The following is a 27,747-nucleotide window of genomic DNA, read 5'->3' on the forward strand; positions in this document are numbered from 1 at the left end:
AGGAGATGTCTTCCCAGCCCCAGAATAGCACCGTGGTTGGGGCGTGGGGGGGGGGGGGGGGGGGGAGGGGAAGAGCTGTGTCCCTGCGGCCCTCCTGCCCCATCCCCAGGCTTCACTTAGGCTTCTGCTCTTCGGGGTCCAGAGTGCCATGGCCACCTGCCCACCTGCTCACGCCTGGAAGGACTTTGGAAACCATCAGATTCTCAGGTCTAGCAAGAGGCTCTGCCCCTCTCTCCAGGTTTCTGCCCGCAGCCCCTGCTCTGGGTAAGGATTAGGGAGGGGGTGGGAGTGAGGTATCCAGGAAGCTGTGGGCACAGAAAAGGGGTACAGTAGAGAGCAGGGCAGGAGCCCCCGCACGAGCCGCAGGCTGTAGCAGGCGGTTGCAGGTTTCCTGACAGTTCCCAGCTGAAGGGCAAGCTCCTTAGAGAAGGGGCCTGTCCTCTCACGCTGGGTCCCAGGTACCTAACACAGTGCTGACACCCCACGGATGCTCAGTGACTGTTACTAGAATGGATGAACAAAAGGAAAGGAGGGGAAAACAGTGGGATAGAAGCTGACCCCCAGGGGGCCCACGCGGACACCCGGAGACCCAGTGTGACCAGCACATGCTTCCCGTGGAGGGGGAGCTCACGGGGCACAGCCCACGGCACCACGGAAGAGACTGGGCTAAGGGAGGTCCGAACGTGTCCCAGCACGTGACCCAGCACATGCGCCTGTGTGCCTCCACAGGCCCGGGGGAAGGGCGCTGTCTTCAGTCAGCGAGGGAGGGAAAGGCCGACGCTGGGGCCAGAGGAGGGGCGGGCAGGAGGGGAGCCGCCTCTGGACTTGAGGAGATGCTGAAGGCTCAGGGTCCCTGTCCGAGCAGACGGGCACACAGGTGGGTGGAAGAAAAGGCTGAGAAATGATAACTAGTATATCAGGGCCACTGGAGAACCAAGGCCAGGGGTGACTGTGTATCCTGTCTTTGGAGAAATAAGGCAGAGCATCAGTCTGAATACTGAGTCCTTTGGAGACATAAAGGCAGCCAGATGGTCCGTGCAGCATATCCGTTGGAGAAATAAGGTGGCAGGGTGGTCTCTGTGTCATGTCCATAAGAAATAGGACAGTAGGATGATTTACGTATCATGTCACTGGAGAAATAAGGCAGCAGGATGACTTGGGAGTCACGTCCATCGGAGAAATAAGGCTGCAGGGTGGCCTCTCTGTCCTTTGGAGAGTGAGCAGGACCTGCCAGAGTGGGAGGCATCTGTCGGAGGCAGGGCTCACCCGGAGGCCCCAGTGCAGCCAGAGGTGGGAGCCCCCAGGCAGGGGCTGCAGCCCCCTGGTGCTCGCCGTCAGGCTATTTCTTGTCCATCATCTACATTTCACGATGGAAAGAAAAAGCAGGGGAAAAGGCATTAAATGCAGGAGTTCTGCTCTCGGGCCAGGCACATGGTCACACACTTTCGGGTGCGGAGTATGTCTGGCGGTGGCCGCCGCAGTCTGACTAGCAGCTCCCTGTGCTACGCACTGCCCTGGAGGCCCAGACTGACCCCAACACGGGAGCTGAGCATCAGACGGACCATGAAGTCCCTGAGGGAGGCTGCCTAATCTTCCCCAGTCCACCCGCCCCACACCCTTCCCATCCACTGTCCCCTCTCCCTGGCACACGTGTCCCCTCCCACCACCACCTCCCTTTCTCTTCCCCTCCGTCATACCCTCCCCTCCACTAGCAAGAAATCCTTCCCAGCTCCCCCTCCCACACGGAGCTCCCCAAGAGCAGTGCTGTGGGGAACCTCCCTCCCTCTGGCTCTTGTCTCTACATGGGGGGCACCCAGTGGACTCACACCCTTGGCCTCACCCCACTCCCCGACCTGAATGGGGAGCTTAGAAGGAGGACCAGGGCATGTGTGACCCTTCCGCTCCCACCCTTGGGGCTCCGTGTGTCCCAGGGAAGTAGTCTTCCCTTCCGGATACTGCCTCTGGGTTCACCCAGCGTGATCAGAGACTGGGGGGCCAGGCTGCCACACTCAGAGCAGGACCGGGCCATTCTGCAGCCCTCTTCCGGAACAAGGCTGACATTTTCATCTCCAACTGCTCGATCCTTCTATGCCTCATTTGTCTCAGAACAACAGAGAGGCAGATCACTTATCTCCATCCTTCTGTACCTCAGCACAGGCCTCCATTACTGCCATGGAACATTCTACAGCATTTAAAAGACTTGCTTGACAGAGCACTTCTGCATTTGTCACCCTGCCTAATCCTATCACAACCATCTGTAAGTGAGGGGCTCATTCTGCAGATGAGGAAACTTCCTGGAAGGTCAGAGGCGGAGACTAGACCCAAGGTCTCCCCTCCTAACCCAGGGGCATCTACCTTCTGCACAAGGCTGCCTTCCTAAACACCTCTTGCTGCCTTTCGTGAAAGTCTGAGTCTATGGCCCTCGTGTACATGTATTTTGTGCAGGTTTCGGAGGGCCCCATTGCCCCCTGCCTCTGGAAGTTTCCAGGGCCTATGTCCTTCCCCTCTCCCCTAAATGCAGGGGTGAGCCTCCAGGAGCTCAGTGAAAGTTTATTTCCTGACAGGGACACCAAGGAACCCTTAAGAAGATTTAAGTTTCCTTTAACTGTTAGCAGCCAACTTGGACTTTTAGGCGGAAGCCATTCAGATCTACAGCGATACTGCCCCAAGGAACGTTCTGTTCACAAGACACACACACAGATACACGGGTATCTCCACACAAACACACGTACTCAGATGTCGCTGTTGGTTACTTTCAGTAAGGATGAATCTCAAACTTACTTCTAACCAACCCCTTCTCGATGTAACCGCTGATGCCGTATAATATGAATAACGATGATTGTTAACATTGATTAACCACCTACCATGTAACAGGAACATGGCTGCCTGGCTGAAAACTGTATTTCCTAGCCTCTCTTGTGCTAGGTAGGCGTCGTGTGACTAGGCTCTGATCGATGGATGGTGGAAACTGGAGTAACAGGAGCTATTTCCAGTCAAGCCCTAGGGAAAAAACCTTCCTCCCTTTCCTCTTTCCCCTTCCGGAGGGGAGGGGCGCGGGGCCACAGGAGCTGGAGCAGCCTTGGAACCGGGGTGGAAACTCCGCGCGGAAGGGGGCAGACACCAATAAATGGAACCTGGCTCCAGGACATCAGTGGCCTTACGATCACCTAATGCTTAGACTGTTACAGGAGAGAGAAATAAATTCGTGTCGTTGTGATGCCCCTGTCATATCTGCAACCGATTAGAGCAGCCAGGACCTCGGTTACTCTGCCTGCTGCCGTTGCACCAGCGGGGAGTCAAGGCTGCTCCCCCAGGGAGGGAGCCTCAGGTCACCAGGTGGTGAAAAGGTGATCACCACCCCCACCACCAAGGACCCTCCTCCAGCCTCCTACACACAGATGTGCAAACACACAGACACATGTTCTCAAGCACCACGTGTCTTTACCTTCTTTGCTTTCCAAGTGTTTCAGAGGCCGCAGGGCTGCAAAAAAGGAAGGGGCACATGGTGAGGGGGAACCACGGGAAGGGGAGGGGGACGGGGTCCCACAGAGGGACGAGAGCCGGGGAAGAAGGCGGGCCTGGATGACTGGGAGAAGCTGGGAGGATGAGGGCAACATCCCAGCACCAGGGGAGGGTCTTAGGCCACTGTCCCGAGCCCTGGCTCTGCTCTGTAGCCTGTCACTCCCATCTGGGCCTCCGTTTTCTCCATCTATACAATGGGAACAGCTACCCTGCCCTCCAGTGAGCTGGAGGCGTGGAAGGACACCGAGTTTGCCCTGCAAATAAGGGCCAAGTAAGAAGCTACAGGAGGCCGCAGACGATCCCAGGTGGGCCTGGGGTCATGCAGACCTGACACTGAACAAATCTCTAGGCCACCCTCTTCTCCCCACCCCTCCCTCTCTCAACTACATCTGCCTCTGAGCAAGAAAAATGAGGCCTGATCCCAGGGCTGTCTCCACACCAAAGGCAGAAAATTAATTGGCATAATTTGCGGCAGTCCCCAGGTGTCCGTCTCCTGCTCTTCCTTCTTCGGGGGTGGGGAGGGGACCGGTGTCAACTGGCACCATCCCAAATGATTCAGCGGGAACCTGCCTCTCCCAGCCAGGAGCCCCAGAAGGGAGGGCAGTGAGGCCTCCGGGGGCCACGAAACACCAGTGCCTGGGCACCGGCCCCAAGCTGGGCTGTGTCCCCAAAGCCCCATCCCCTTTGCAGACCACCTATGTATCTGGTCACTTGAAAGAGCTTTAGAACAGCCCTCTGGTGCCATCAAGGCAGCGTCGGGATAACACTTTACAGATGGGAAACTGAAGCCCAGAGCAGCAAAGCACTTTGCCTGAAGTCGCACAGCCTCTAACCAGAATGGTACTGTCTTAAACTGCCGACTAACACGACTCCAAGATATCGAGAGCACTTACCAGGCACCAGGTATGGCACTAGGCCCTTTACATACGTTATCTCATTTAATTAACCCACACAACCTATGAAGGGAGGCAGTCATTAGGAGGAAACCAAGACTCAGAGATGAAGAAACGGAGGCCTGGAGAAGCAAAGTGACTTGCTCAAGGCCACTCCGCCTACAGGCTGGAGCTGGAACTTCAACCCAGGATGCCCTTCTCCTGAGTCCTCACTCTGCTGCTAGGAAGCCACCAGACCCCACGGCGCAGGGTCACTCAGAGGGGACCTGGCCCTGGTAGAAAGGCAAGGCAGGCAGGAAAGATGCAGCAGCCCCTGGGAGGGAGTCTAGGGAAATCCAGATCCAGGCCTAACGCTAAGCAAAGACCAGACTCACCTGGGTAGGAGGCCACAGTCCACGAGACACTTCATCAAAACTCAAGTGAATGTGGCTCCTCCAGTTCCTAGAGTCCTCATCCTGTCCCTGTGTCCTCTCAGCCAATAAGGCCAGCTCTAAGCTCAGACTCACCTGTTTTGGATCCTTCTCCATCCCCGTCCTGGTCCTCGGCACCTGGAAGACAAGGACTCAGCGAACAAGAGACCTTTGCCACCCACTGTCACTACTGCACTTCCCCATCTGAGAGCGCCCACCACTCACCCAGCCAAGCACCTTCCTCTCACCCCTCCACCCACCCACCCATCCACCCCATCACTCCCCCATCTGCTCACTCGCCAAGCCCGTCCACCACCAGCCTCCAACATAAGCACCACCCACCTGTCTGTCCCTCCTCCTCCACATCTGCACCCTCCCTCCCAATGCCCAGCCAGCTCCCACCTCTCACCGTCTACGTTCACGGTCGCCCCTGGAAGCCTGTGCGTGCCACCAGCCGGCACCAAAACCCCGCTCACCGGTGTGTGCTCACCTCCCACCATGCACCCGAGTGGTCATACTTACCTGCCAAGCTCAAACCACCTATCTACCAATGCCAACTCACCACCTGCCGGTCACCAAAGTCAACCCACACTGACCCCAGCCTAGCTAATGGCAGCTGCTTCAGACTCTGCCTGCCAGGAGGCGGACACACCCTCGCACAGTGAGACCCGAAGCCATGCAGCATTCACGCACGTGTCACTAAACTTTCACGCTCTACACCCACACCGCCACTCGCAGACACGCTCATATGACCTCCACCCTCACCACCGCACTTGAGCCCCACAAGTCCCCACCACTCTCTTCCAGTCCCACTCACACACACGCTCAGCCTGCTGTATTCCCACCCTGAGAGGCAGGCGTGCACCTGTTCACACACACAAGCCATATTCAGCCTCAAGGTCGCACGCGTGCAGTCCGACCCCATGGGCACACTCATGCTCATTCTGTCACTAGGAAGCGACCCGCTTGTTGATGTCACAGACACACCCACATGCCCAAAGACACGTGTGCGCATGCACACACTCTCTCTCGCTCACCTGCATTCTCCTCCTCACAGCTCTGCTTGATCTTTCTCCAGCACACGAAGGCCAGGGCCACCAGCAGGGCGACAAGGCAGACAGAGAGCCCCACGGTCACCCACAGGGCCTCGGGAGGGAATGTCATGGGCTGCCCTGGGAGGGGAAGTGGGGAGAATGGGAAGAGACGGTCATGCCCAGCACCCATGGCCCTGAGCACAGCACACCCCGGGGCCACAAGGTATGAAGGGAGCTCCCACCCTTGCTGGGCTCCAGCACTATGAAGAGACCTCATTTCAGTCCCCACGCCCCTTCCCCACACACTGAGACACATCCAAACCCTGACACAGCCATGGCTGGTGTGCAAATGCTTCAACCCTGGCAGGGTTGAAGAGTCTGAAGTTGATGATGCTCTAGAACCTTCTACGGCTCCCCACTGACACTTGAATAATGCTTCAACCTTCTGGATGACCTCTATCATGTGGCTACTGCTTACCCTCCCCCAGCCTTCCTTTCCAATTCCACTCCAGGAACCTCTGCTCCAGCCGAGCTGGTGCCCTGACCATTCTCTGCACAGACAACTGGTTCCTTCCAGCCTCCACACCACTGCTGTCAGGTTCCCCTACCTTAAAAAGTGCTCCCAAACTCTCACCTAGTTTAAGATTCCCCTCCTCAGGAGGCCCTCCCTGACTGTTCCAACCCCACCTGGTGATACGCCCCATCCTACAGATCGGGAGTCGGCAAATCATGGTCTGCGAGCCAGATCTGGCCTGTGGTCTGTGTTTGTACAGGCTGTGGGCTAATAATAGTTTTTATATTTGCAAAGGGTTACAAAAAAAGAAACAGGAGGCGCAGAAGGGGAAGGAAAAGCAGCAGCAGCAGCAGCAACAGAGATTGTACGTGGCCCACAAAGCCTAAAATATTTACTATCCAGCCCTTTACAGAAAGTGTTGGGGGAGCCCTGCACATAGATGGGGGTGGGAACTGAGGGTGCCCAGTGAGGGTTCTGGGTTTACCCAAGAGGAGGAGACTTGCCAGGGGAATGTTTCTGGGAAGCGTGGGGGCCCTCCTGTGAGCTATCTCGCAGCAGAGGGAAGGGCTTGAGGCGCCCGCACCTGGATCAGCCCCAGCAGCTGTTCTGAGCACGCTAGCCATCCGCCCAGGCCCTGGGCCCATGCTGGGTCCTGGGCAGAAGCCTTGGGGACGTCAAATCTAACAAAAGACAGAGCTGCTTTCCTCTGGTCTCTGGAGACCCTGAGCGCCCAGGGCATCGGCAGTCTTAGGGGGCCAGCTGGTTCTGCAGAAGTCACCATCATTGCAAAGAGCCGTGCCAGGAGGACCTTCAGCGAGCAGAGGCCCTGGCAGGGACACAGGCATGTGCAGCAGATGTTCCCTTCGGCCGGCATGGCTGGCAGAGCTGACACTCAGGACATTGCGAGCAAAGGGACACATCACCCAGGAGAGCAGGAGAGGGCAGCAGCTGACATGCAGGGCCAGGAAGGCTAGTCCACGAAGCCTGGGAAGGAAACCCCTGGGGATCCTCAGCGGGGCTCCTGTAGCAAAGGAGGGCACAGAGCCACAGAAATACCAAGGAGGAGGGAGGACCCCTTTCTACGTTCACCCCCTGACTGGTGTCAGTGCCTAGAACACAGGTCAGACATGCCCTCACTCAAACCGTAAAGAGCAGGGCTCAGACCTGGGTGTTGAGGTTCCATTTCCAGTGCTTGCTCCGTAAAGCCCCCTCCATGCACAGCACATTCGACTTCACTAACCTCCAGCAGGTGTGGGAGAGACCAGGCTGGAGGACTGACAGCCTGAATCCCAGAATGTTTTACAAGGCATAAAGCTGCCTGGAGTGAAATACAGGCCAAGGGCTCCAAAGTAGGCCAGACCTGCTCTTACAAAACCAGGAGGCTGGGTGGTGGGGAGAAGAGAAAATTAGGCTGAGAGGCTAAAGGTTGGATTCTGGTCCTGGCTCATCTGCTCACCGAAGGATGCTGGAGTCAAGGGCCACAGACCCCAATGCTGGAGTCAAGGGCCACAGACCCCACGGATGGGTTTAGAGGGGCCATGCACCCTCTAAACGTCAATGCAAACTATTGTGTTTATCATGTATCCAATTTTCAAAGAGGTGCCTGACCCCCCAAATAGAGCCACTTTGCCGGTCTGTAGACTTGGGAAAGTTCTCTCTCCTCACTGGGCTTTGGTTTCCTCATCTCTGAAATAAAAGCACTCTCAATGTTACCTACTAAAGTTTAAAATAAAGGTTTGGTTTTTTTTTTTCCCCCTCCTGGGTGGGCTAAGCATTCTCCCTACAGTTCCACTCACACCCATAGACCCTTTCTGCACGGCGTGGCAAATATCCAGTTCAGCCCAGTGTGCCAATTATCACAAAGTCCACCAATCCTTCAAGACCCTCTCAACTCCTGCCTGTCCCTGGAGACCTCTCCCGACTGCTGCAGCCCATTCTGACTCCTGACTCCTTTCTCAGAAAGCTTCACTTTCTCCGTTGACCTCATTCTACCTGGTATTTCTTATCCTCTCTGGAAACACACCAGGCAAGGGAAAGTCATGGGAAGGGAAAAGAGGACAACTAGACAGACAGAACCTGCTATCCTGACACCAGAGTATGTGGGGAGGCCCCCTCTTCACACCCCGAGACACAAGAAGCACCCACTGATGTGGACACTACAGGAAGGGAGGGTGTTTGGGCTCGGACCCCAAACAAAACCCCAACCAGATAGAGGGAATCACCAAGAGGGCGGCATCAATCTGGTGTTTGACCACATGGGGGCAGCAGAGATTTCCGCCCCACCCACAACTGCTGCCTGGGTTGAGAGCTCCCGTGTGCAAGAGCTGCCACGGATGGGGTGTGGGGGACTGACCACCTGGACAGGCCCAGCTGTCCCTCAGGGCCTCAGATCACAGCAACACCTTCCCATCGCCCTGCCTCACCATGCCTTGTGTCTGCTCTGGAGCTCCCACCCACACCTCCAGATTCCAGGCAGCTACGCCCTCCCCCGTGTAAGAAGCACAAGTACCACCTAAGGCGTTCTTAGGAGGGCGAATATTACAAATGGCTTTTATCAGCTCGTTAAAGAAAGTCCCCTAAGGACTTCTTGGTGAAGAATTTGAGACAGCTGAAAATGTATGAGAATGTTTTTAAAAAGGCTTCTGACCACCCAAACCTACCTAAATTGCAGCTCTCAATCTAGAAAAAAAAGGCAGCGGCTCCCTCCGTCCTCCCCATCTGTTCATCTGCCCACTACCTACCTGTGATGGTGACGGAGCCATGAGCGTCCTGCTGCAGCACAGGGTTGCGCACCAGGCAGCTGTAGGTGCCATTGGCGCCCAGCACCACCCTCAGGACACTCCGCACGTCGAATAAGCCCTGCTCATTGGCCATCTGCGACGTGGTCACGTTGCCGGTCAGGGGCGCACCCTGCCCGTCCTGCCAGAACACCTCGGCCTCCGGGTAGCCCCGGTAGCTGGAGCACGTGATGGTCACCATGTCCCCGGGCCGCAGGTCCTTGTTGGGCTCCAGGGTCATGCTGGGCTTCGAGTAAGGAGCTGGAGTGGGGCAGAGGGTAGAGGGCAGAGGTCGAGGTAAGGCAAGGATGGGGATGGGGGTCCGCGGTGCAGGATAGGGCACCTGGAGGAACAGGGGTCATTAATGGGGCTTGATTATGCATGGGGTTCGTGATGGCACAAGAGGTAAGGGGCGGCGGGAAGTGAGGCGTGCATCCAGGGGAGGGCGCCCCCTCCCGGCGCTCACCCGCCACCTGCAGGCTGACTGCAGCGCTGCCGAAGTCCCGGATGCTCACAAAGCAGGTGAAGCTGCCCTCATCAGCTACCCGCACTCGCTGCAGCCTCAGGGACGCATTGCCCTGCGCCAGCAGGTCGGGGAAGAGCGCGGTGCGGTTGGCATAGGCGCTGCCCTGGTCCCGGCCCTCGGAGAAGCTGTGCACCAGCTGTTTGGTGTCCGTCAGCTGCCAGATGAGGTTGAGCTGCGCCAGGCTGAAGCCGGGCTCGGGTGAGAAGGAGCAGCGCAGGGTGGCATCGGTGCCCACCAGGGCCACCACGGGGTCTTCGGGGACCTGGACCTCCACGGCGCCTGGGGGCGAGGTTGGGTAGGCGGTAAGGAGGGGCGGGGACAAGCCGGGGTACCAGCCCACAGCCTCACAGATCTCCTCCTCTATTAACTCCCAGTTCCTGTTCCATCTTCCCAGTTTCTCTCCAGACCCAAAAGCAGATTGAGTTTCCAGATTCCCAGACGTGGAGTCACCCTAATCTTATGACAAGAATCACAGCAGCTTGGCCTTGGCCTGATAATGCCTGTCCCCGGGGGCCAGTCCTAGGGCAGCTTCCAACCCTAGCACAACCCCCCTCCCCTGAGATGGATCCGTTTCCCTCTCCTATCCGTACGCTCTCTGCTGAGATCTGAATGCTTCTCCATCCTTTCCAGAGGTTTCCTGAGCCTTGGAGTCAGGAAACCCGGAGAGCGGTAGAAGGCCTGTGGTCATTGTCCTCACCCCCCACCACCGTGAGTTTCCCCGCCTCCCCATCCTGTTTATCTTTCCTGTTATCATTACAAAAATGCCACTGTTCTGGGAGACTGAAGACAGGGAGCGAGATTCAAATCCTGCGGCCCCTGCTGATAGGACCCAAACCTCCCGCCCTCACGGGAGATTTAAGCAAACGAAACCCAAAACCAAAACCAAAAACCTGTGGGGCTTCTCTGGGGCGTGATGGTGACAGAGCCATGAGCGTCCTGCTGCAGCACAGGGTTGCGCACCAGGCAACTGTAGGTGCCATTGGCGCCCAGCACCACCCTCAGGACACTCCGCACGTCGAATAAGCCCTGCTCATTGGCCATCTGCGACGTGGTCACGTTGCCGGTCAGGGGCGCACCCTGCCCGTCCTGCCAGAACACCTCGGCCTCCGGGTAGCCCCGGTAGCTGGAACACGTGATGGTCACCATGTCCCCGGGCCGCAGGTCCTTGTTGGGCTCCAGGGTCATGCTGGGCTTCGAGTAAGGAGCTGGAGTGGGGCAGAGGGTAGAGGGCAGAGGTCGAGGTAAGGCAAGGATGGGGATGGGGGTCCGCGGTGCAGGATAGGACACCTGGAGGAACAGGGGTCATTAATGGGGCTTGAGTTATGTATGGGGTTCGTGATGGCACAAGAGGTAAGGGGCGGCGGGAAGTGAGGCGTGCATCCAGGGGAGGGCGCCCCCTCCCGGCGCTCACCCGCCACCTGCAGGCTGACTGCAGCGCTGCCGAAGTCCCGGATGCTCACAAAGCAGGTGAAGCTGCCCTCATCAGCTACCCGCACTCGCTGCAGCCTCAGGGACGCATTGCCCTGCGCCAGCAGGTCGGGGAAGAGCGCGGTGCGGTTGGCATAGGCGCTGCCCTGGTCCCGGCCCTCGGAGAAGCTGTGCACCAGCTGTTTGGTGTCCGTCAGCTGCCAGATGAGGTTGAGCTGCGCCAGGCTGAAGTCGGGCTCGGGTGAGAAGGAGCAGCGCAGGGTGGCATCGGTGCCCACCAGGGCCACCACGGGGTCTTCGGGGACCTGGACCTCCAGTGCGCCTGGGGGCAGTGGGGTGGGGCAGTGAGGAAGGGTGTAGACACTGGGAGCCTCCCTAGCTCTCCTCCAGCTTCCATGTTAACCCCAGGCCGGTCCAACCCTCCTTTAAGGCCTGAGACCCAAAGTAACTTTATTATCTGTGGTCCCCATTCAGTCAGCGAAACTATATAGTAAGCACCTACTATTTGTCAAACATAAGGGTTAGAAATGCAACAGAGAAGACCAAGGTCACACCCTTACGGAGCTTACCTTTTAGTGGGAGAGAGGGTCAAACTAAGACAAGTTCTCATTAGCGTGGATTAGGAGTAGGAAAGCAGCAGGTCCTTGTTGCGCTCCTTGTTGGCTCATCCATACCCCGAAGGATTAGAGGTGGTAGCTTTTCAAAAATTTGACAGGTACTTTATACCTGTCTGAGCTAGCCGCATTTTCTCATAAGTATATGTTATCTTTATTAATCAGAAAGGAGAGTGTATATCAAATGTTAATAGTGGTTTTCTCTCGGGCACCTGGGTGGCTCAGTCGGTTGAGTGTCTGACTTCAGCTCAGGTCATGATCTCGCGGTTTGTGGGTTCGAGCCCTGCCTTGGGCTCGGTGCTGACAGCTCGGAGCCTGGAGCCTGCTTCGGATTCTGAGTCTCCTTCTCTCTCTGCCCCTCCCCCACTTGTGCTCTGTCTCTGTCTCTCAAAAATAAATGTAAAAAAAATTTTTTAAATAGTGGTTTTCTCTGGATGAGAAAGGATAACAGGTACTTTCTCATTGTTTTTTTTTTTTTTCCTAAAAAGACATGATTAGCTTTTATACTGGAAAGAAAGAATGCCCATACCTTTCAAGGTGGTGGTGAGTCACATTCTCACTAAAAGGATATTAAGTTGAGATTTAAAGGGAATGAAAAAGAGCTTGATATACAAAAAGCTAGTGTCAGGGCGCCTGGGTGACTCGGTCAATTGGGCATCTGACCCGGCTCAGGTCATGATCTCACAGTTCATGGGTTCAAGCCCCAAGTCTGGCTCTGGGCTCGCAGTGTGGAGCCTGCTTGGGATATTCTGTTTCCCTCTCTCTCTGTCCTTCCCCTGCGCATGACCTCTCTCTCTCTCCCTCTCTCTCTCTCAAAAATAAATACATGAACATTAAAAAAAAAAAAGAGCTATTGTAAGTGTGTTCCAGCTAGACAGAACAGTGGGTACGGAGGCTCTGAGGCAAGATTCAGCTCCCTATGTGAAAATATCAGGTAGCTGTCCAGTGTGGCAGGAGAGTCTGGATGGGAGAGCTTTGTAAGACCAGTAAAGAATTTAGGTGTGCTACATGTAATGGGAAGTCACGGGGTGGCGGGGGAGGTGTTAATCAGCATAATCTGGCTATAATAATGCTTACAACTCACTCTGGCTCCTCTGTGGAGAACGGACTATTTCAGTGGTCCTTGTAAGACGGACACCAGCGAAGCAGGCACACTCAAAAAGTGTAAGGATCAAATAGTCATGACCCAAAGCTGACTGGGATATAGCACCCATTAAAGGTTTCTTGCATTTAGAAAAATAACACTTTACGGTTAGTATTTTTATTGCGAATTATACACAGGGCGAGGGGATCATAATCTTTGTAGTGTGTAGAGACCTCTAAAGGTCTTAACCTGGCCCTGGATCTCTTGCTGCAATCCCAGGCCCCAGGCCACCTCTCCAACTGGTGCCCCGTGGAAGGGGCATTTGGGGATGAAACCTGAGGAATCACCCAGATAAAGCTCTTTCTCTAAAGAAATCAGAGCAGCCGGGACCACAGAGTTGTTTCCTCTTTATGACCAGCAGGTGGCACGAGACACTCAGCTTTGTCTTCCCCTATGGCGGAAGGAGGCAGTCTCTCCCTGTGCCAGAGGCTAAGGATTTCAAATATGAGGATGTGGTTATTAAAAGTAATGCCATTGTTGAATGCTGACTCTGTGCCAAGAGCTGTGTGGGAAGATTTACATCATTTATTCAACGTGGTGACTGAGCACCTACCGTGTGGCTGCACCAATCCCGGCCCTGGGGATAGACCTTGCTCTTTGAGCAGAGCAGGCAATAAGCAGGTAAACCTATAACATGTCAGGTGGAGGAAAAGGCTGGGAAGAAGCATGCCACGGTTGAGGACAGGGAGAGATGATGTGCTATTTCACACAAGGTAGCCAAGAAAGCTTTGCGGAGGAGGTGACATAGGAGCAAAGACCTGAACAAAATAAAGGATCAAGTCGTGCAAATGTCTGGGGACAGAAAATTCCAGCCAGAGGGAACGGTACATGCAAAGGCCCTCAGGAGGGAACGAACACACACTGCATGCTCAAGAAACATGTTAGTGCTCACATCACCGGTTTACAGAAGAGGAGACAGGCTAACAAATGCAAAGTAAGTTGCCTGTTGAATCCCAGGGATGGAAAGGCATGTGGCCAGGGCACAGGGGAGATTGGGAGGACGTTCGCCAAAACCCTCCCCATCCCTGCTAGACAGAGGCTTAGAAGAAGCCCTGGTGGGTGTGGGCACCCTCCCCCCATCCGGTCCCCACACTGCTCCCCTCACCTGTGACGCAGACCCACAGCACTGCCAGGGCTGTGGCCAAACGCACACGCACACCCACACCCGCGCTGGCCCAGCGACACAGCATCTTCCTGAGAGGCAGCTGACAGCTGGGCTCTCCGTAGTGGAAGGCTGCCCCTGCCTGCGAGGAAGAGGAAGTGAGATCTTTGTCTCCAACCAACGGTCCTCCCCAGGCCCTCCCTCACCTCACGCCCCCTGGACCTGGAAGCTCCTGGAAGGTTTCGATTGCCCATTGGCAGGTCTTCCCTCCACACCCTACAAGGCTCCCCACTTGAGGGATTTTTTGAGAGATGCTGGCAAGAGGGCACTCACTGAGTCACTGGGGAGGCTAGACCAGGGCACATGGGGGCAGTTGGGACCAACGTTTCAGAACTAAGATGTTGGTATGAACTATAAGGAAGACAGGCAAGGCGGCAAGTAGAGGCAAGGCTGGCCGGCCCAGGGCAAGAATGTGCACAGGTCAGTTTGGCTCAGTTTGGCTCTAGACAACAGCTTGTGGGGAGAGTAAGGGCTGAGGCTGGAGCCAGACGTAGAGATAAGCTGAAAGTTCTGAAATTTATCCTGAAGGCAACTGGGAGCCACTGAAGGTTCTGGAACAGGAGAAAGGATATGGTCAGAGCTGTGCTCCATAAAAATGATGCTGATAGCATGTACAGGATAAATGAGAAGAGATAAAGCAGGTCTGGGTGAAAACAACAGCAGTGGAGGACGTGGGGAGAGAGGAAGGGAGCCGGAAGGGAGCCGTCAGAGCGGCCACAGTTTTGAGCCCGGTGAGCAGGCAAGACGGTCGCTGAGACAGAACATGGAGGCATCCGCTGTATGGTGTGTGAAGTTAGCAATGTTTGTGCAGAAACTTCAGGGGAGAGTTCTAGGAGGCAGCTGGTGTAAGCACAGGGGGCCCAAGAGAGCATATTTGCTAGTTTGGCGCTCTTTACTGAGTTCCTGAGACCAATCGGAAACGGAAGAGGCCAGGCCTGGGGTGGACCCCAGAGGCTGAAGTCAGGACTGAGTGCGAAGTATGTGTGTGGTCACAGGTGAGACCTGAGCCAGAGACGCCCATGCCTCCCTGGGCCCAGCCGTGCTCCCAATCCTGGCTGCCCCCCACGGTGTCTGACTCGGGCAGGCCGTACCCACCTCTACCCTGTCCCACAGCTGCTGCCTGATTGTTCATGCCACGTCCTATCGAGCCACATAGTGTGCCACGAGTGTGGATTCGGTCTATCCAACACCGTTCAACAGGAACACAAACGATTTCACATTCTCACAACCACCCAGGGAGAGGGGGGTGTTGACTCGGTCCCATTTTGCAAGAGAAAAAAAAAAAAAAAAAAAAAAGCCCATACAAGTGAGGGGACTTTGTTAGTGTGATATAATTTGCCAGTGAGCGCAGATGAGGAGGGTCCGGGTGCCCAGCCTCCTGCCACACCTTTCTGCCTCTCCCAAGGAGCAAATCTCACCCACAGCTGTCAGCATCATGCGGGTCACAAAGGACCTGGCCTCAGGCCTTCCAGTCCCAGCCAAGCACCTCTCCCCCCACCCTTCCCCCCAACACACACCAGGCAGCTGGGCTGAGGGAGTCCCTCAGCCAAACCGGGTGCATCCTGCCCCCCCCCCCACCCCAGCTGTCCACAGCGGGGAAGCCCTGAGCAGCCACTTCCTTCCCAGACACTTCCGGTCCAAACCTGGCAGCCTCAAAGCCTCGCCGCCTGCTGAGTCAGCAGCCTTCTCGCTCATTCATAAAGGCACCCTTGGCGGGCACCACATCCTGCTGACAAGGGCAACCACTGGCCACAGGAAAAGCTAGCAGGCAGCGGCCTCCCGCACTGCTCCCCACCCCCACCCCCAAGGAAGAACCAGGGACTAAGGATTAAGAAGCTTCCAGATGCCAAGGCTCCCTTCCTCTCTTTCACCCCCAGACAAAACCAAGGCCTATCTGTTCTTCCCAGGCCAGCTCCTTCTCCCCTCCCTCTCTGTTTATGCCTGCCACTCCCACCCTGACTCATGGGGTCAGCACTCCTCTGACCCACCTGTGACCTTCCTCACTGGCCCTGCTATCTCTGCTCTGCCCCCACCAACCTCATTGTCTACGATGTCTGCTCTCAGGACCTAAGACAGGAATCTGCTCACATCCTTGCCCATGCTCAAGAACCTTTCATGGCTCCCCACTTACCACTGAAATAAAGCCACTTTGCTCTGCCTGGCACTCAACACCTTTCTTATGAAGTCTCCAGACATTAAGCCAGGGTCTCTTGGGAATGCCTGCCATTCCTGGGTAGGGGAGGTCAGGGAGCACCTCTCTCCTAATCAGACCTATCAGAGCTCTCCAAGGGCCAAGCTGTCCTTCACTCCAGAGGGAGAATGAGAAGCTTTCCAGGGGTGGGCATTGGGCTTGCCCACCTTGATTACCTTCCTAGATTCTGAACCCAGGGAAGTTCCCACCCTCATGGTTTACCCTCGGGAAAAGCCTGACGACAGTCTAAAACCAAGATGACCTGAGAATTCCACAGCACGAAGAGGCTCCTACCCCAACAGCTGGGCCCCTAGGGGCTGAGGGCCCGAGGGAGAAATGCATCTCTGAGACAAGGTGCCACACAGGGAATAGGGGCTTGGCCTGGAAACAGAAAGCCAATCACTGCCCATTGGGAGAGACGAGCTGCCCCTGTCTCAGAGCCTCATGGAGACGCACAGATCGCATGCTGCATTTGCACAGCCCTGCCCACCTTCTCTACAAAGGGGAATTCTCATCCCCTGGCAGGACGGGCCCTGGAGTCAGCATGCACCACCCCTCCCCATGAGTCACCAGCCAGCCCTCCCTCCTCCTCTTCCTTCATCCCAGTCTCAGCCCAGTGTGGGAACTCCAAGGAGCCCTGCCAGGAAAGAACACAGAGTGCCTTGGCTTTCCCGGAGAAGCAGGACTGAGGGGACCAGCCCACCCTTAGCCTGACAGTACAGGAAGTTCATCCAACCCCAGCAGAGGTGTGGCCACAGGGAAGCTCCCAAGAGAGGAACCAAGATATGCCCCCATTAAGCCAAAACCAAAAACAAGATACCTCGAACCTAGGGATGCTCAAGAGGAACTCCTTGCCCCCACTATGACCACCCCATACTCTCTTAACCCCCTGCCTCCTCCCAATCTCTGCAGGGGCCACTTGGACAATGCTTCCCACCAAGAGGGCAAGAAGAGTCAAACCACATAACTAGTGTCAATCTGTGCTAACCAGCATAGCACAGAGGCAGAGCTTCTGAAAACAGCAGTTTAGCACCTGGATCAAGCTATGCCTGAAGCACACCTAGACTGCCCAGATACTTGAGTCAATCTTTTTTTTTTTTAACTCAAGCTACTTTCAGCTAAGTTTTTATTATCTGCAGTTGAAGGACTCCTTGAATATACATTCATTTGTATATTCAGTAGTGCATTTAACCACTCACTGAGTACCTGGTAGGCAGGCCTACCAGATCTGGGGACAGAGAGATGACTAAGCTGTGTCTGTCCTCAAGGAGCCTGCATTCCAATAGGGAAGTGCATGTAAATCACTGCACTTCAATATAGTATATTATTTAAGACACTGTAAGAACTACTTGGAAGCACCTCAGAGACGTAATAACCCTAAAGGTGAGTCCTGAAAAATGACGAGCAGCTCCCCAGGTAGACAGGCTGGGAAGGGTAGCTCCTCCCCAGCCCCAAGTGACCTGTCCTCCTGGCACTGCCTATGTGCCCAGATCCCTTTGAAATAGTAGGAAATGAGTTCCAAGTTTGGCGTTCTGCTCTCAGCTCTGACACTGCTGTGCAGTTTTTAACAGATGACTTCCCCTCTCTAAATTCAGTATTCCTATGTATAAAAGAGATGCTTTGCTGGCACCGCCCGGGGGACTCAGTTGGCAGAGCATCCAATTCTTGATTTCAGCTCAGGTCATGATCTCGCGGTTCGTGGGACTGAGCCCCATGTCGGGCTCTGCGCGGACAGCACAGAGCCTGCTTGGGATTCTCTCTCCCTCTCTCTATGCCCCTTACCACACGCATACCCTCTCTTTCTCTCTCTCTCTTAAAATGAATAAATAAACTTAAAAACAAAGTACGACAAATGCTTTGCTGGACCCTCGTGGAACTTGATCAGTACGTTAAACTTGCATGTACCGTATCCTTGAGGTATAGCCAGTTAGTTAACTACCACGCAGGTCACATTGAAATGTACAAAATGACTGCAGCGGAAACCACCAGTTTCCCCCTATACCTACTCTCCCTTTCTGTAGAATTTTGAATTAGGCACATGGCCACTCAGCTAAAGACTACAGAGCCCAGCCTGCCTTGCAGGGGAAACGTGTGTCCGTGTGACCATCTTCCGGCTAACCGGGTAAGAGAGGAACTGAGGGCGCATACCCTCTCTTTTCTCCTCCCCTTTCCCACTAGCTGAAACAGCTGGGGTGGCCATCTGAGGCCACGCTGCCAAAGGCAACGCTCTGGGGACTTCAGAACAGCAAGACACAAGGCCCCCTGAGGGGCTGCAGTATCAGCACTGGACATACCCGGACTGTCACATGGGTGAGAATAAGCATCTACTCTAGCGTCACTGTTATTTTGGGTCTTTCTTAACAGCATCTGAAGTGACTAATTTAAGGAGCCATCCCTCCCCTCCTTTCCATCCTTCTCTCCCAGCTCTTCCCACCCCATGAAAATTGCCACTGCTCAGAGCAGCAAAAGGAAACCACATCTAAAATAGGTGTTTCAAAATACGAACTGGACACTGTGTCATTTCAGTCACTTAATGATGCCTGGGCCCAGCTCAGGAGATATTTCAAGGGTAGATGTGACCTGGCTTGGGGATTGTTTGTATGGGAAGGAGGGGCTGAAAGAGGCAAGGACATCCTGAAGGCTTGAACAAATGGGCACATGTGCGCACCCATCGTAAGATGGGGAGACCTGGAAATGAAGCATGTTTAAGAGGAAGCTTCCCACCGGGCTTGAGCTACAGGTCATCCATGCCAAATGTCACATGGACTCCTGGACACACAGAGCTGGAACTCAGAACAGGACAGGGAGATATCCACGCACTCATAGGGATGGGAGCCAAAGTTGGGATCATTTGAAGAAGATTTTGGAAAGAGAACAGGTCCCCCAACAAATTCTGGAGAAACTGCAGAAGTTAATGATCAGGTATCAGAACAGGGAACCTCTCTCTGGCCACCCTCATGACCCATTTGCCCCCTCCAGTGATGGGCACCCACTACCTCCCAAAGAAGTCCGCTGGTTTTGGGGCAGCTGTCACCGGTAGAAAGCTCTGCCCTATCCTGAGCCCAAATCTGTCTCCCATACAGTCCTCCTTTGACCTTGTAGAACAAGTCTGCCTCCTCCCTGCAAGTTTTAGATCTTCTTCTCCCTTGACGAGCTCACACTGGGCAGCCATGCAATAGTATTCACCAATATGACCCAAAATAACAGAGGCCAAGTGGTGGCCAATGACCGGAAGCCATTTAGTCACATTGCTGCTGATTCTCATCTCTGCCATCCTCTTCTGACGGACTTGGGGAAGGGGTGGAACTTTATGGGATGTTTCATTAGGGTTCCCGTTACTTTTCAGCCAGCTAAGCTGAGTCCATCACTCCAACTGTCACGATCTTCTCTTTCAAATTGTGGCAAAATGTAAGGAACGTGAGGTTTACCAGTTTGACCATTTTGAATGTACAGTTCGGTGGTGTGAAATACAGTCACAGTGTTGTGTAACCATCGTGATCTTTTCAAGTACTGTTTTGACAGTTCCTGGTACGCAGAAAGCAATCGATAATTTTTTGGTGGATGAAAACAAGAAAAATGAATGTCACCCCCCCAAAATTGCTCTCTTCTCCGTGCTTTGTTTCTCGTGTCATCAAGGTCCTCAGGAAGAGGACAGGAACAGGAAGACCCCGCAGCACTAGGTTCTGTCCCTGGATCAACATCCATCTGCTATTCAGGGCTTTGCGATTAGGAGTCTTCCTACCCAGCTGCCCATCACATGTCCTATCCGCAAGATGTCACTACTTCTGGCAGACGACCGGTCAAATGTGGAGAACCAGGGGGAAAAAAAAGGCTCATTTGAAGAAGATGTACTCTTCTTCAAGTGCTCGATTAATGACTGGTTCCAGGATTTTGTCAGGGGTGAAGGACACGATCACCAATCTGTTGTTCCCATAATTGGCCTTCTCTCCCCTAAAACTGGCCATCTGCTCATCTCAGGTGTCCTGGCATTCACTTCTCCATTCATGCAACAAACATGAAGAAGTACTATGGGGGTGGAGGGTCCAGCAGTTTCCTGGAGGGGTGGGGAGGTTCCGAGGAGGAGAGATTTCAGCAGTCTGGCAGCTTGAGCAAAGAGTGGGCCCCCACAGCACCCTCTGAGAAGACAGGGGCTCTGAGGAATCGCAGATGGGGCAGGGGAGGTGGTCAGGGGGTGGTTCAGGATTGATTCTGTACACTGTGGGAAACCGTAGAAGGCTATGACCCCCACCCCCTCTGTCTACTCCAGTTGTCCTGAAATCTCCCGGACAGCTTCTCAGCTACCTTATCTCCAAGTTCACTCAGCACCAGGTCGGACAATCACAGGGGCCAGAAGATAAATCCATGTAAAGCAGATTATCACCTCCCCACCTGGCCTGAACACCTTCTTCACAGCTTCTGCAACTTCCTTCTTTGACAAAGAAACAAAATAGATACTGAGCAGACCTTCTCTGCCTTCAGTAGTCAGTCTTGATACTCTTTGTCACTTTCCTCCGCATCCTTCATTCTAGAGTGCTTCTCTCTTGTTCTACACTGGCTCCTTCTAAAAACAAGGCTCCCCTGTCCTGCAGGGAACCTAGTCCATGTGGTGCTGGTGGGACTGACCCCCAGTGTGGGGCCTCGGCGGGTGTCCAGAACGGACTCATTGGAGAACCCTCAGTGATTGGCTCTGGAACAGGCCTATGAGCCAAACCACACCCCGTCAGACTTCCCAGAGCTGTTCTGCTGGAGCTAGTGGGAAAGACTCTTTCTGTAAAGGTCCAGATAGTAAATATTTTAGGCTTTGCAGGCCATCTGATATCTGTCACAACTACTCAACTCTGCCATTGTACAGGGAAACAGTCATAGACAATGTATATATGAATGAGCAGAGCTGTGTTCCAACAGAACTTTATTTATGGACACCCAGATTTGAATTGCATGTAATTTTCATGAATCACATGATTTTTTTTTTCAACCATGACAAATGTAAAAACCATTCTTAGCTGTGGGCTATACAAAACAAGCAGCAGAAGATTTGGCCCACGGGCTGCAGTTTGTAGGAACTGGATTACAGATCCACTAGCTCCAGTCTCAAAGACGCCCGGCTAGCAGCAAAAATGGGAAACAGTGGGGAACTGGTACATTAATTATGGTGCATCTACGTAAGGGAATAGCACATAGCTTTTGAAAAGAATGTGTACTAATATGGAAATAATTCCACGGCATACATCATGTCAATAAAGTATACTGTCAACTGTATGATCTCATTTCTATATTAACAAATGGTCCCATGGTCCTCTCTCTCTGTGTCAATATCACCTATGTTTCAGTACAGGTCCTTCCTTCTCCAGCACTGAACCTCCTGGGGTTGGCTCCTAGGCCTTCTCCTCAAATCTCTCTACTATTTTTTCCTAGATGACTTCATCCACTCCCGTGGCTTTAAATATCATTTATATGCTGGCAACTTCCAGATTTTCTTCTCCAAGCCCACACCTCTCTCTCTGAGCTCCAACTGTCCCCTCAACATCTCTGTGCCAGTGACTCACTTTTAACCTGTCCCTCTTCAAACTGTTGATGTACCCCTCAAACCTGTTCCTCCCCAGCTCTTCCCACATGGGAGAGGCACCGCTCTCCACTCTCTGCTCAAGCCAGAAACCTGAGTTTCTCTCACCTCGAGAATCCATCACCAAGAACAACCATTCCTAACCCCAAAATATATTTTAGGGGTCGGCAAACTATGGCCTGAGCACCGATCCAGCCCACTGCCTGGTTGGTCAGCTCACCAATTAAGAAAGGGTTTACTTTCTTACATGGTTGGAAATCAAAAGAATATCTCATGAGACACGGAAATCACACAAAATTCAAATTCCAGCGTCTGTAAATAAAGTTTCATTGGAACATAGCCACATTTCATTTACGTATTGTCTGTGGCTGCTTTTGCACTACAAACAGCAGAACAGAGTAGTTGCAATAGTCACAAAGCCTAAAATATTTACTTTCTGGCCCTTTGCAGAAAACAAGTCTGCTGACTTTTCTGATAGTTTCACTCCTGCTTCTCTCCACCTGTGCGGTTCTCTCTGGTCTGCCAAGTCGTCATCATCTCTTGCCTGGATGACCACAAAAGCTTTTTCACTGGTCCCTCTACTTTCTCTCTCGTCTCCCCACCCAGTTGTATATTCCAGTCTTGACTCTACACAGCAAACAGAATAACTGCTATAAAAACATAAATTGCAAAAAAAAAAAAAAAAAAAAAAAAAACATAAATTGCATCAGGCCAACACGTTCAATATTTAATCAGCTCCTCCATGGCCCACAGAGCCCTACCCGGTCCGGCCTTGCTCACCTCCCCAGCCTCACCTCCTCCCATCTGCCCCTCGCCGCAGCGGCCTCTTCTACGTCCTATAACATGCATGACATAGGTAACATCTCTATCCTGAGAGTCACCTTGGCAGAAAAGCCAGGCAGAGATCTGCCACTCCAAGGAAATCCCTGTTACTCACTGCACAGCTTTCTTTTCCTCATGTCATACTAGAACCTCCCGGAGAAGAAACAGCATCTGCTCTATTGACTATTGTATCCTTAATTCTTGCAGAGTCCCGGCACATAATGAGTGCTCAATGCATTGTTGAATAAATGAAGGAGTGCGTGTGTGTTTAGATAGATGGTAAGAGATGGATGTTTGTATGTGGGAAAAGGGTCTGGAAGTGTGATAGTGAACCCAACTCCGGGGCATGGGAATGAGGGTAAGCGTCTATGTGCACTTCTTGATACACTACTGTAACTTTGACAATGAGCATGTAATTCCTTTGCAGTTAACAAAAAGAAAACAGCAACTTCAAAGATTTGTATAGATTTTAGACCAGGTTCCGTCACTCACTTGCTAGGCTCCCTAGGGCAAACCCATGTCTCTCCAGGTCTTTATCTCCTCAGTCCTCAAAGGAAGGTCCCACCACCATCCCGTGCTATAAGCTTGATCACAGGTTGAGCTGCTGTAGAGAGAAGAGACTTCATGGAAGAAGTGAGCCCTGGTGTTTAAGGAGATGCCTCTGGAGTCAGAGATACAGGTTTAAATCCAGACTCCCCACTTCCTAGTCATGAGACTTTCAGAAGACATCCTCTCTGAGGCTCATTTATAAAATAAATTTATAAATTATATTTATAAATTTATAAATTACCTTCTAAGATGATTATAGGACAGCCTGCGAACGGCCCCCCTGTTGACCTTCCCTTTTCCTGATAACCTGAGTCAGTTTGGGCCTTTTGTGTTGTTAAATGGAATCGTGAGGCCACCTTGTCTGCCCCAGGATACAGTTTGGGCTTAGGAGCAGGCAGCTCCCGGTTCAAATTCTGACTCAAAAGTTTTGCTAAACACATGATCAAGTATAAATGACTTAACCTCTTTGAGACTTGGTTCCACATCTCTAAAACAGGAGTCACAATCCCTACCCCACAAGGGCTGCTATGAGAATAAAATAAGACAATATACAGAAAGGACTTGGGAAAGCACCCAGCACCTACAAACAGCAGTAATAATTGTTATTCCTGTCATGATTATTGCCATAGGCATAGGGATAAGGCCTCCTGGACCCCCTGCACTGAGCATCATCCCCGCTCCCCAGCCAGGAGCTCCTCTGTTGGATTATACATCAGGTCCCTGAGACCATTACTCCTTCTATGACCCCGTTTCCACCAAGAATCCCACCTGCACCCCAGCTCCAAAGCAGCAGACTCACAATCTGGCCCCATCTCTGTGTCTGGCTCATCCCTAGCGGTTCTCTCCCCCCTTCCTCCTCCCAAATACAAGATCGCAGCACCAAGCATCATGGGCTCCAGCCCCTACTGCCCCTGCTGCTACCATATCCCCCAGTACAGGGCACAAACTCCAGTGTCCCCTGAGGGAAGGCCCAGTCCCTGGGAGGCCATGTTGACTTTAGGGTAACCTGGGAGCCCAGAGATAGTATCTCTTCCTACTCCCAGGATCCCAATAAAAAATGCTTCTCATTCCCCACTCCTAGTGGGTTTCCCTCTGATACTCTCCCTATGCCTCAGGAAGGCCAGATGCCCAAAGGAATTAGGGGCGTGGAGGAGGCATCCATTCTCTGGACCACAAAGAGAATGAGAGGGAGAGTGGGAGCAGCTGGCAGGGAACACGAGTCAGAACTGGAGAGTGGAGGAGGGGCTTTGGAGGCACGAGAGTGCTGAGGACTAGGCCTCTGGAGAAGCAAGCACTCTCAGCAATGGCCCCGGCTAGGATACCCAGGTCAGGCCTGCTCTCTCCCCAGCCTCCCGAATGAGTCCCCTCTGCCTTGCCGTCGGGATCTTTAGCACGTCTTGCCAGACTCCAGAAGCAGGGGTAAAGCCTTTCCCTGCCTCCAGAGTGGCAGAAAGAACCTGTTCTAGGGACAGACAGCATTCCAGCGCCAGCATTTGCTAGCTGTGTGTCCTTGGACATGTGACTTCCCCTCTCTGGGCCTTGGCTTGCCCATGTATACAATACAGCTAATGATACCCTACTCCACAGGACTGATATGATTCAATGAGATGATATCTACTAAACATCCAGAACAAACCTCCCCCCACCCCAAACCTGAAAACTCCATGTTCCTATCTGGGACTTCATACTGCAGGGGTGGCAAAACCAGGATGCAGCAGCCAAGGGTTACATAAAAGCACATGTGCCCTCTCCCAAATGTTTGATCCGCTTGAGACCAAAGGAAATTTCTCAAGGATCACATCCACCAGTTCCCACCCTCTTATTCCCCTAAGCCCAGACTATGCTTCCCCATTTGCTAGTGAACCTCCCTGTCACTCCTGGCCTGGGGTGTGGAAAAAAGACAGCAATGAGAAGTGGATACCCCCACCCAGAGGATAAGCTCATGGGCAGTGACATCATCCTGCCTGCCCTTCTTCCTCCTCCCTTGACCCCATGACTCAGGTCCACAGCCTCAGGTCCCATGTGGTCATAATCCTGGAGGCTGCTTGAATTTGGATCATTTTCTTCACATTTAAAATCCCACATGTCCAACCAAGAACCAGCCAGCAGCAGGCCAGAGACTTGTTCTACGACACTGTCTAAGAATCTCCTTGGGTGCTATGGAATCACAGCTCTGTGATCACCCTGACAATCGGACCCCAAACGGTACTGCCCAGCTCACTGTCAAGGCCAAATCCTGCCCCAAAGAATGAAGATTTATAACTCCAGACAAGACAAGACTACAGGTGAAGGGTGGAGGAATTCTCCCAGGAAGGCTTCGAAGTCACCCTCACCAGAGTAAGGACACAGCCTCCTCAGAAGGGACATTTCCATAAATGTCCTTTCCACAAACATTCAAGCACCCAACCTGGCTGTCAGGCATTGGAGCATCTCCAACATTTAACCAACCTGCCTCCATTGGGTACCTGGTCAGACTGCAGAGGGCCAGGAACAGGACAGAAAAACAGGTCCCCAAATCCCAGCACTCATGCCCACCATCAGGCTTGCATTAACACGGGCTTCTCACCTCTAACAAGCCAAGCCCCCCAATGGTCTGAGTTCTTGCAGCACAGGAGTCTGGAGTAAATTGGAAAGCTCACTGAAGGCAAGCAGGAGAAACCACTACTGATGTCACTGAAGAGAGGAAGAACTCCAAACATCAGTCATGGGACCAATAAAAGCATTGCTGAGGCCACTTGGTGCAAAGCTCACTCCTTCAAAAGTCCCCTTGCCCTACAATCCCTTAGCTCAAAAACCCACGTTCACAGCCCTGACCCAAAGTCAAGAAGAAAAATTTCACTGATGCCAGACGTGTCCTAATGTCAGACTATGATGTATGTAATATGAGACAGAAAGGGTTCCGTGCTCGATAGTTAAACATAAGTGTTAGTGCTAAAGCTTGAGAACTCCAGGTATCAGGGAAATGTACTCACCCCAAAATATTCCCATCCCCAAATGAGCTGGAAATATGAGCCATCACTCATAGCCTACAGCCCCAGAGCCCTCCACCCCTCCCTGCCACTCAGATGGGCCCAACCCATCAGACAAGTTTCGACTACAATTTCAAGTTCAGACTTCAATTTCCCTCAGCCCCCAAAACTACAAGGAAGGCTGCACAGCATCAGATTTCCTAGGGCTTTCTGGGAGGCCAGAGGGAATGAGAGGAAGTCAAACTAAATGAATAACTCTCTTAAAGACAGAACAGCTTCATTACTTTCTAATACAGAAGCTAACTTCTAAAGACATGCGTGTAAAAAGGGACCTGGGGCCTTAATTTAATGATGAAATTGACTCATTACAATTATCCACATCCAATTTGAAGGTAAATAGTTTTTCTCAATTAAGTCAAACAAACCCTTTCCCTCTTCCCCCAATGTTTCCTGCTTTACTATTTTGCCTAACGTTTTCTTTCCCTCAGCGATAGATCCATCCATATCTGAGTCATCTGTCACGCATTTCTTATTAGGGAAGGTCTGGCTTAGAAATAAATCCCCTTTTCTGGCAGTTCACTGCCTTAGGCCACCAAACCTGCCAACTCCCTCCCTAAACAGCAACCGAGGGCCTTGGACTCTCCTTGGGAGATTCAACCCCCTCTCCTCTAGTGTGTCCCCACCCCGGTCCCCACCTTCCCGCCACCGAGTTCCCCGTCTCCTCTCCGTCCCACCTCAACCACCATCTCCTGGACGCTTCCCGAGCCCAAATTGCCCGCCCCATCCCTGCTCCCTCGTGTTCGCCTCCCACCCCCAACACCTATTCAACCTTTCACCCTGGTCAGCTGTCCCTACCGGTTCTCGGAATCTGTCCCCCTTGCTCCCGCTGCTGCCCGTGAAAGTCCTCTACTCGGTCCTTCAGGGCCAAGCAGAGTGGGGCTCCCTTCTCCACCCCTCCCCTCTCCGGCAGCTCTCCCTCCTCGGGGATGGGACTCGGTGTTTTCTTCTACAGGCCCGGGAGACCCCGCTTCCCTCCTAACTCCGGCTGGCTTCCCTGAGCCTTCCAGAATCAACACAGTGACAGATCTGTCCCCACGCCCCTGCACGCCCAGGGCCTCCGGTAATCACAAGCACCCACCAACCTCCTCCAGGGCCTCCCGGGTGAGGGCAGGTCCCTCAGTACCCCAGCCCCCTCGGCGGCGAGGTTGGGGCGGGGTTGGATTCCGGCGGCCCCCGCGCGTCGGGGGCCCAGAGCCGGGCTGCGCCGCGGACCCGAGGAGATGGCCGGGTGCGGGCGCCCGGCGAGGGAGGGCACGGCACGCGGTTCGGCGGCCCCGCACCGCTCGGCCGCAGACAAAGGCCGCCCCCGCCCGCGCGGGCCCGCGCCACGCAAGCACTCACCGCGCCGCGCCGGCTCTCGGGACGCGGGGACGCGGGGACGCGGGGTGGGGGGGGGACGCGGGAACGCGGCAGAGCGCTGTCGAGTATCCGCCGCCGCGAGGCCGGGCCGGAGTTCGGGGTCGGGGGCGGCCCCGCGAGGCCGAGGGGCGGGGCGGGCTGGAGGAAGCCGCGGGCCCGGAAAGGCAGCCCGGGTGTGCCCCAGAGGCGGGATTGGCCCCGCGGCGGCGG

General features: G+C 53.7%; 1 protein-coding gene across 3 annotated transcripts; it reads right to left on the reverse strand.

Moving 5' to 3' along the window:
* Window positions 1-74: 74 nt before the first annotated feature.
* Window positions 75-27,554, reverse strand: CD276 (CD276 molecule). 3 transcript variants are annotated; one of them, XM_042988426.1, is made up of 10 exons: window positions 27,520-27,554; window positions 13,968-14,106; window positions 11,088-11,426; window positions 10,567-10,881; window positions 9,617-9,955; window positions 9,115-9,411; window positions 5,863-5,997; window positions 4,922-4,963; window positions 3,446-3,481; window positions 75-1,227 (listed from the first exon to the last, which is right to left on the reverse strand). In XM_042988426.1, the coding sequence occupies exons 2-10, from the start codon at window positions 14,050-14,052 to the stop codon at window positions 986-988; spliced, it is 1,830 nt and encodes a 609-aa protein (XP_042844360.1). In that variant the 5' UTR covers window positions 14,053-14,106; window positions 27,520-27,554; the 3' UTR covers window positions 75-985. The 3 variants fall into 3 exon arrangements, with proteins under 3 accessions (XP_042844360.1, XP_042844359.1, XP_042844361.1); XM_042988425.1 differs by lacking the exon at window positions 27,520-27,554 and adding an exon at window positions 15,120-15,486; XM_042988427.1 differs by lacking the exon at window positions 27,520-27,554 and adding an exon at window positions 15,120-15,486 and having other exon boundaries at window positions 1,138-1,357.
* Between the last annotated feature and the right edge of the window lie 193 nt (window positions 27,555-27,747).

The sequence above is a fragment of the Panthera tigris genome, chromosome B3 (assembly GCF_018350195.1).
Source record: "Panthera tigris isolate Pti1 chromosome B3, P.tigris_Pti1_mat1.1, whole genome shotgun sequence".
In the NCBI taxonomy this organism is placed as follows: Eukaryota; Metazoa; Chordata; class Mammalia; order Carnivora; family Felidae; genus Panthera; species Panthera tigris.

Coding starts and splice junctions, on each gene's coding strand:
- CD276 (XM_042988426.1), bottom strand. CDS start 14,052: ATGCTGTGTCGCTGGGCCAGCGCGGGTGTGGGTGTGCGTGTGCGTTTG. Junction 11,427..13,967: donor GCTGTGGGTCTGCGTCACAG/GTGAGGGGAGCA, acceptor CACTGCCCCCAG/GCGCACTGGAGGTCCAGGTC. Junction 9,412..9,616: donor AGTCAGCCTGCAGGTGGCGG/GTGAGCGCCGGG, acceptor GCCCCACTCCAG/CTCCTTACTCGAAGCCCAGC.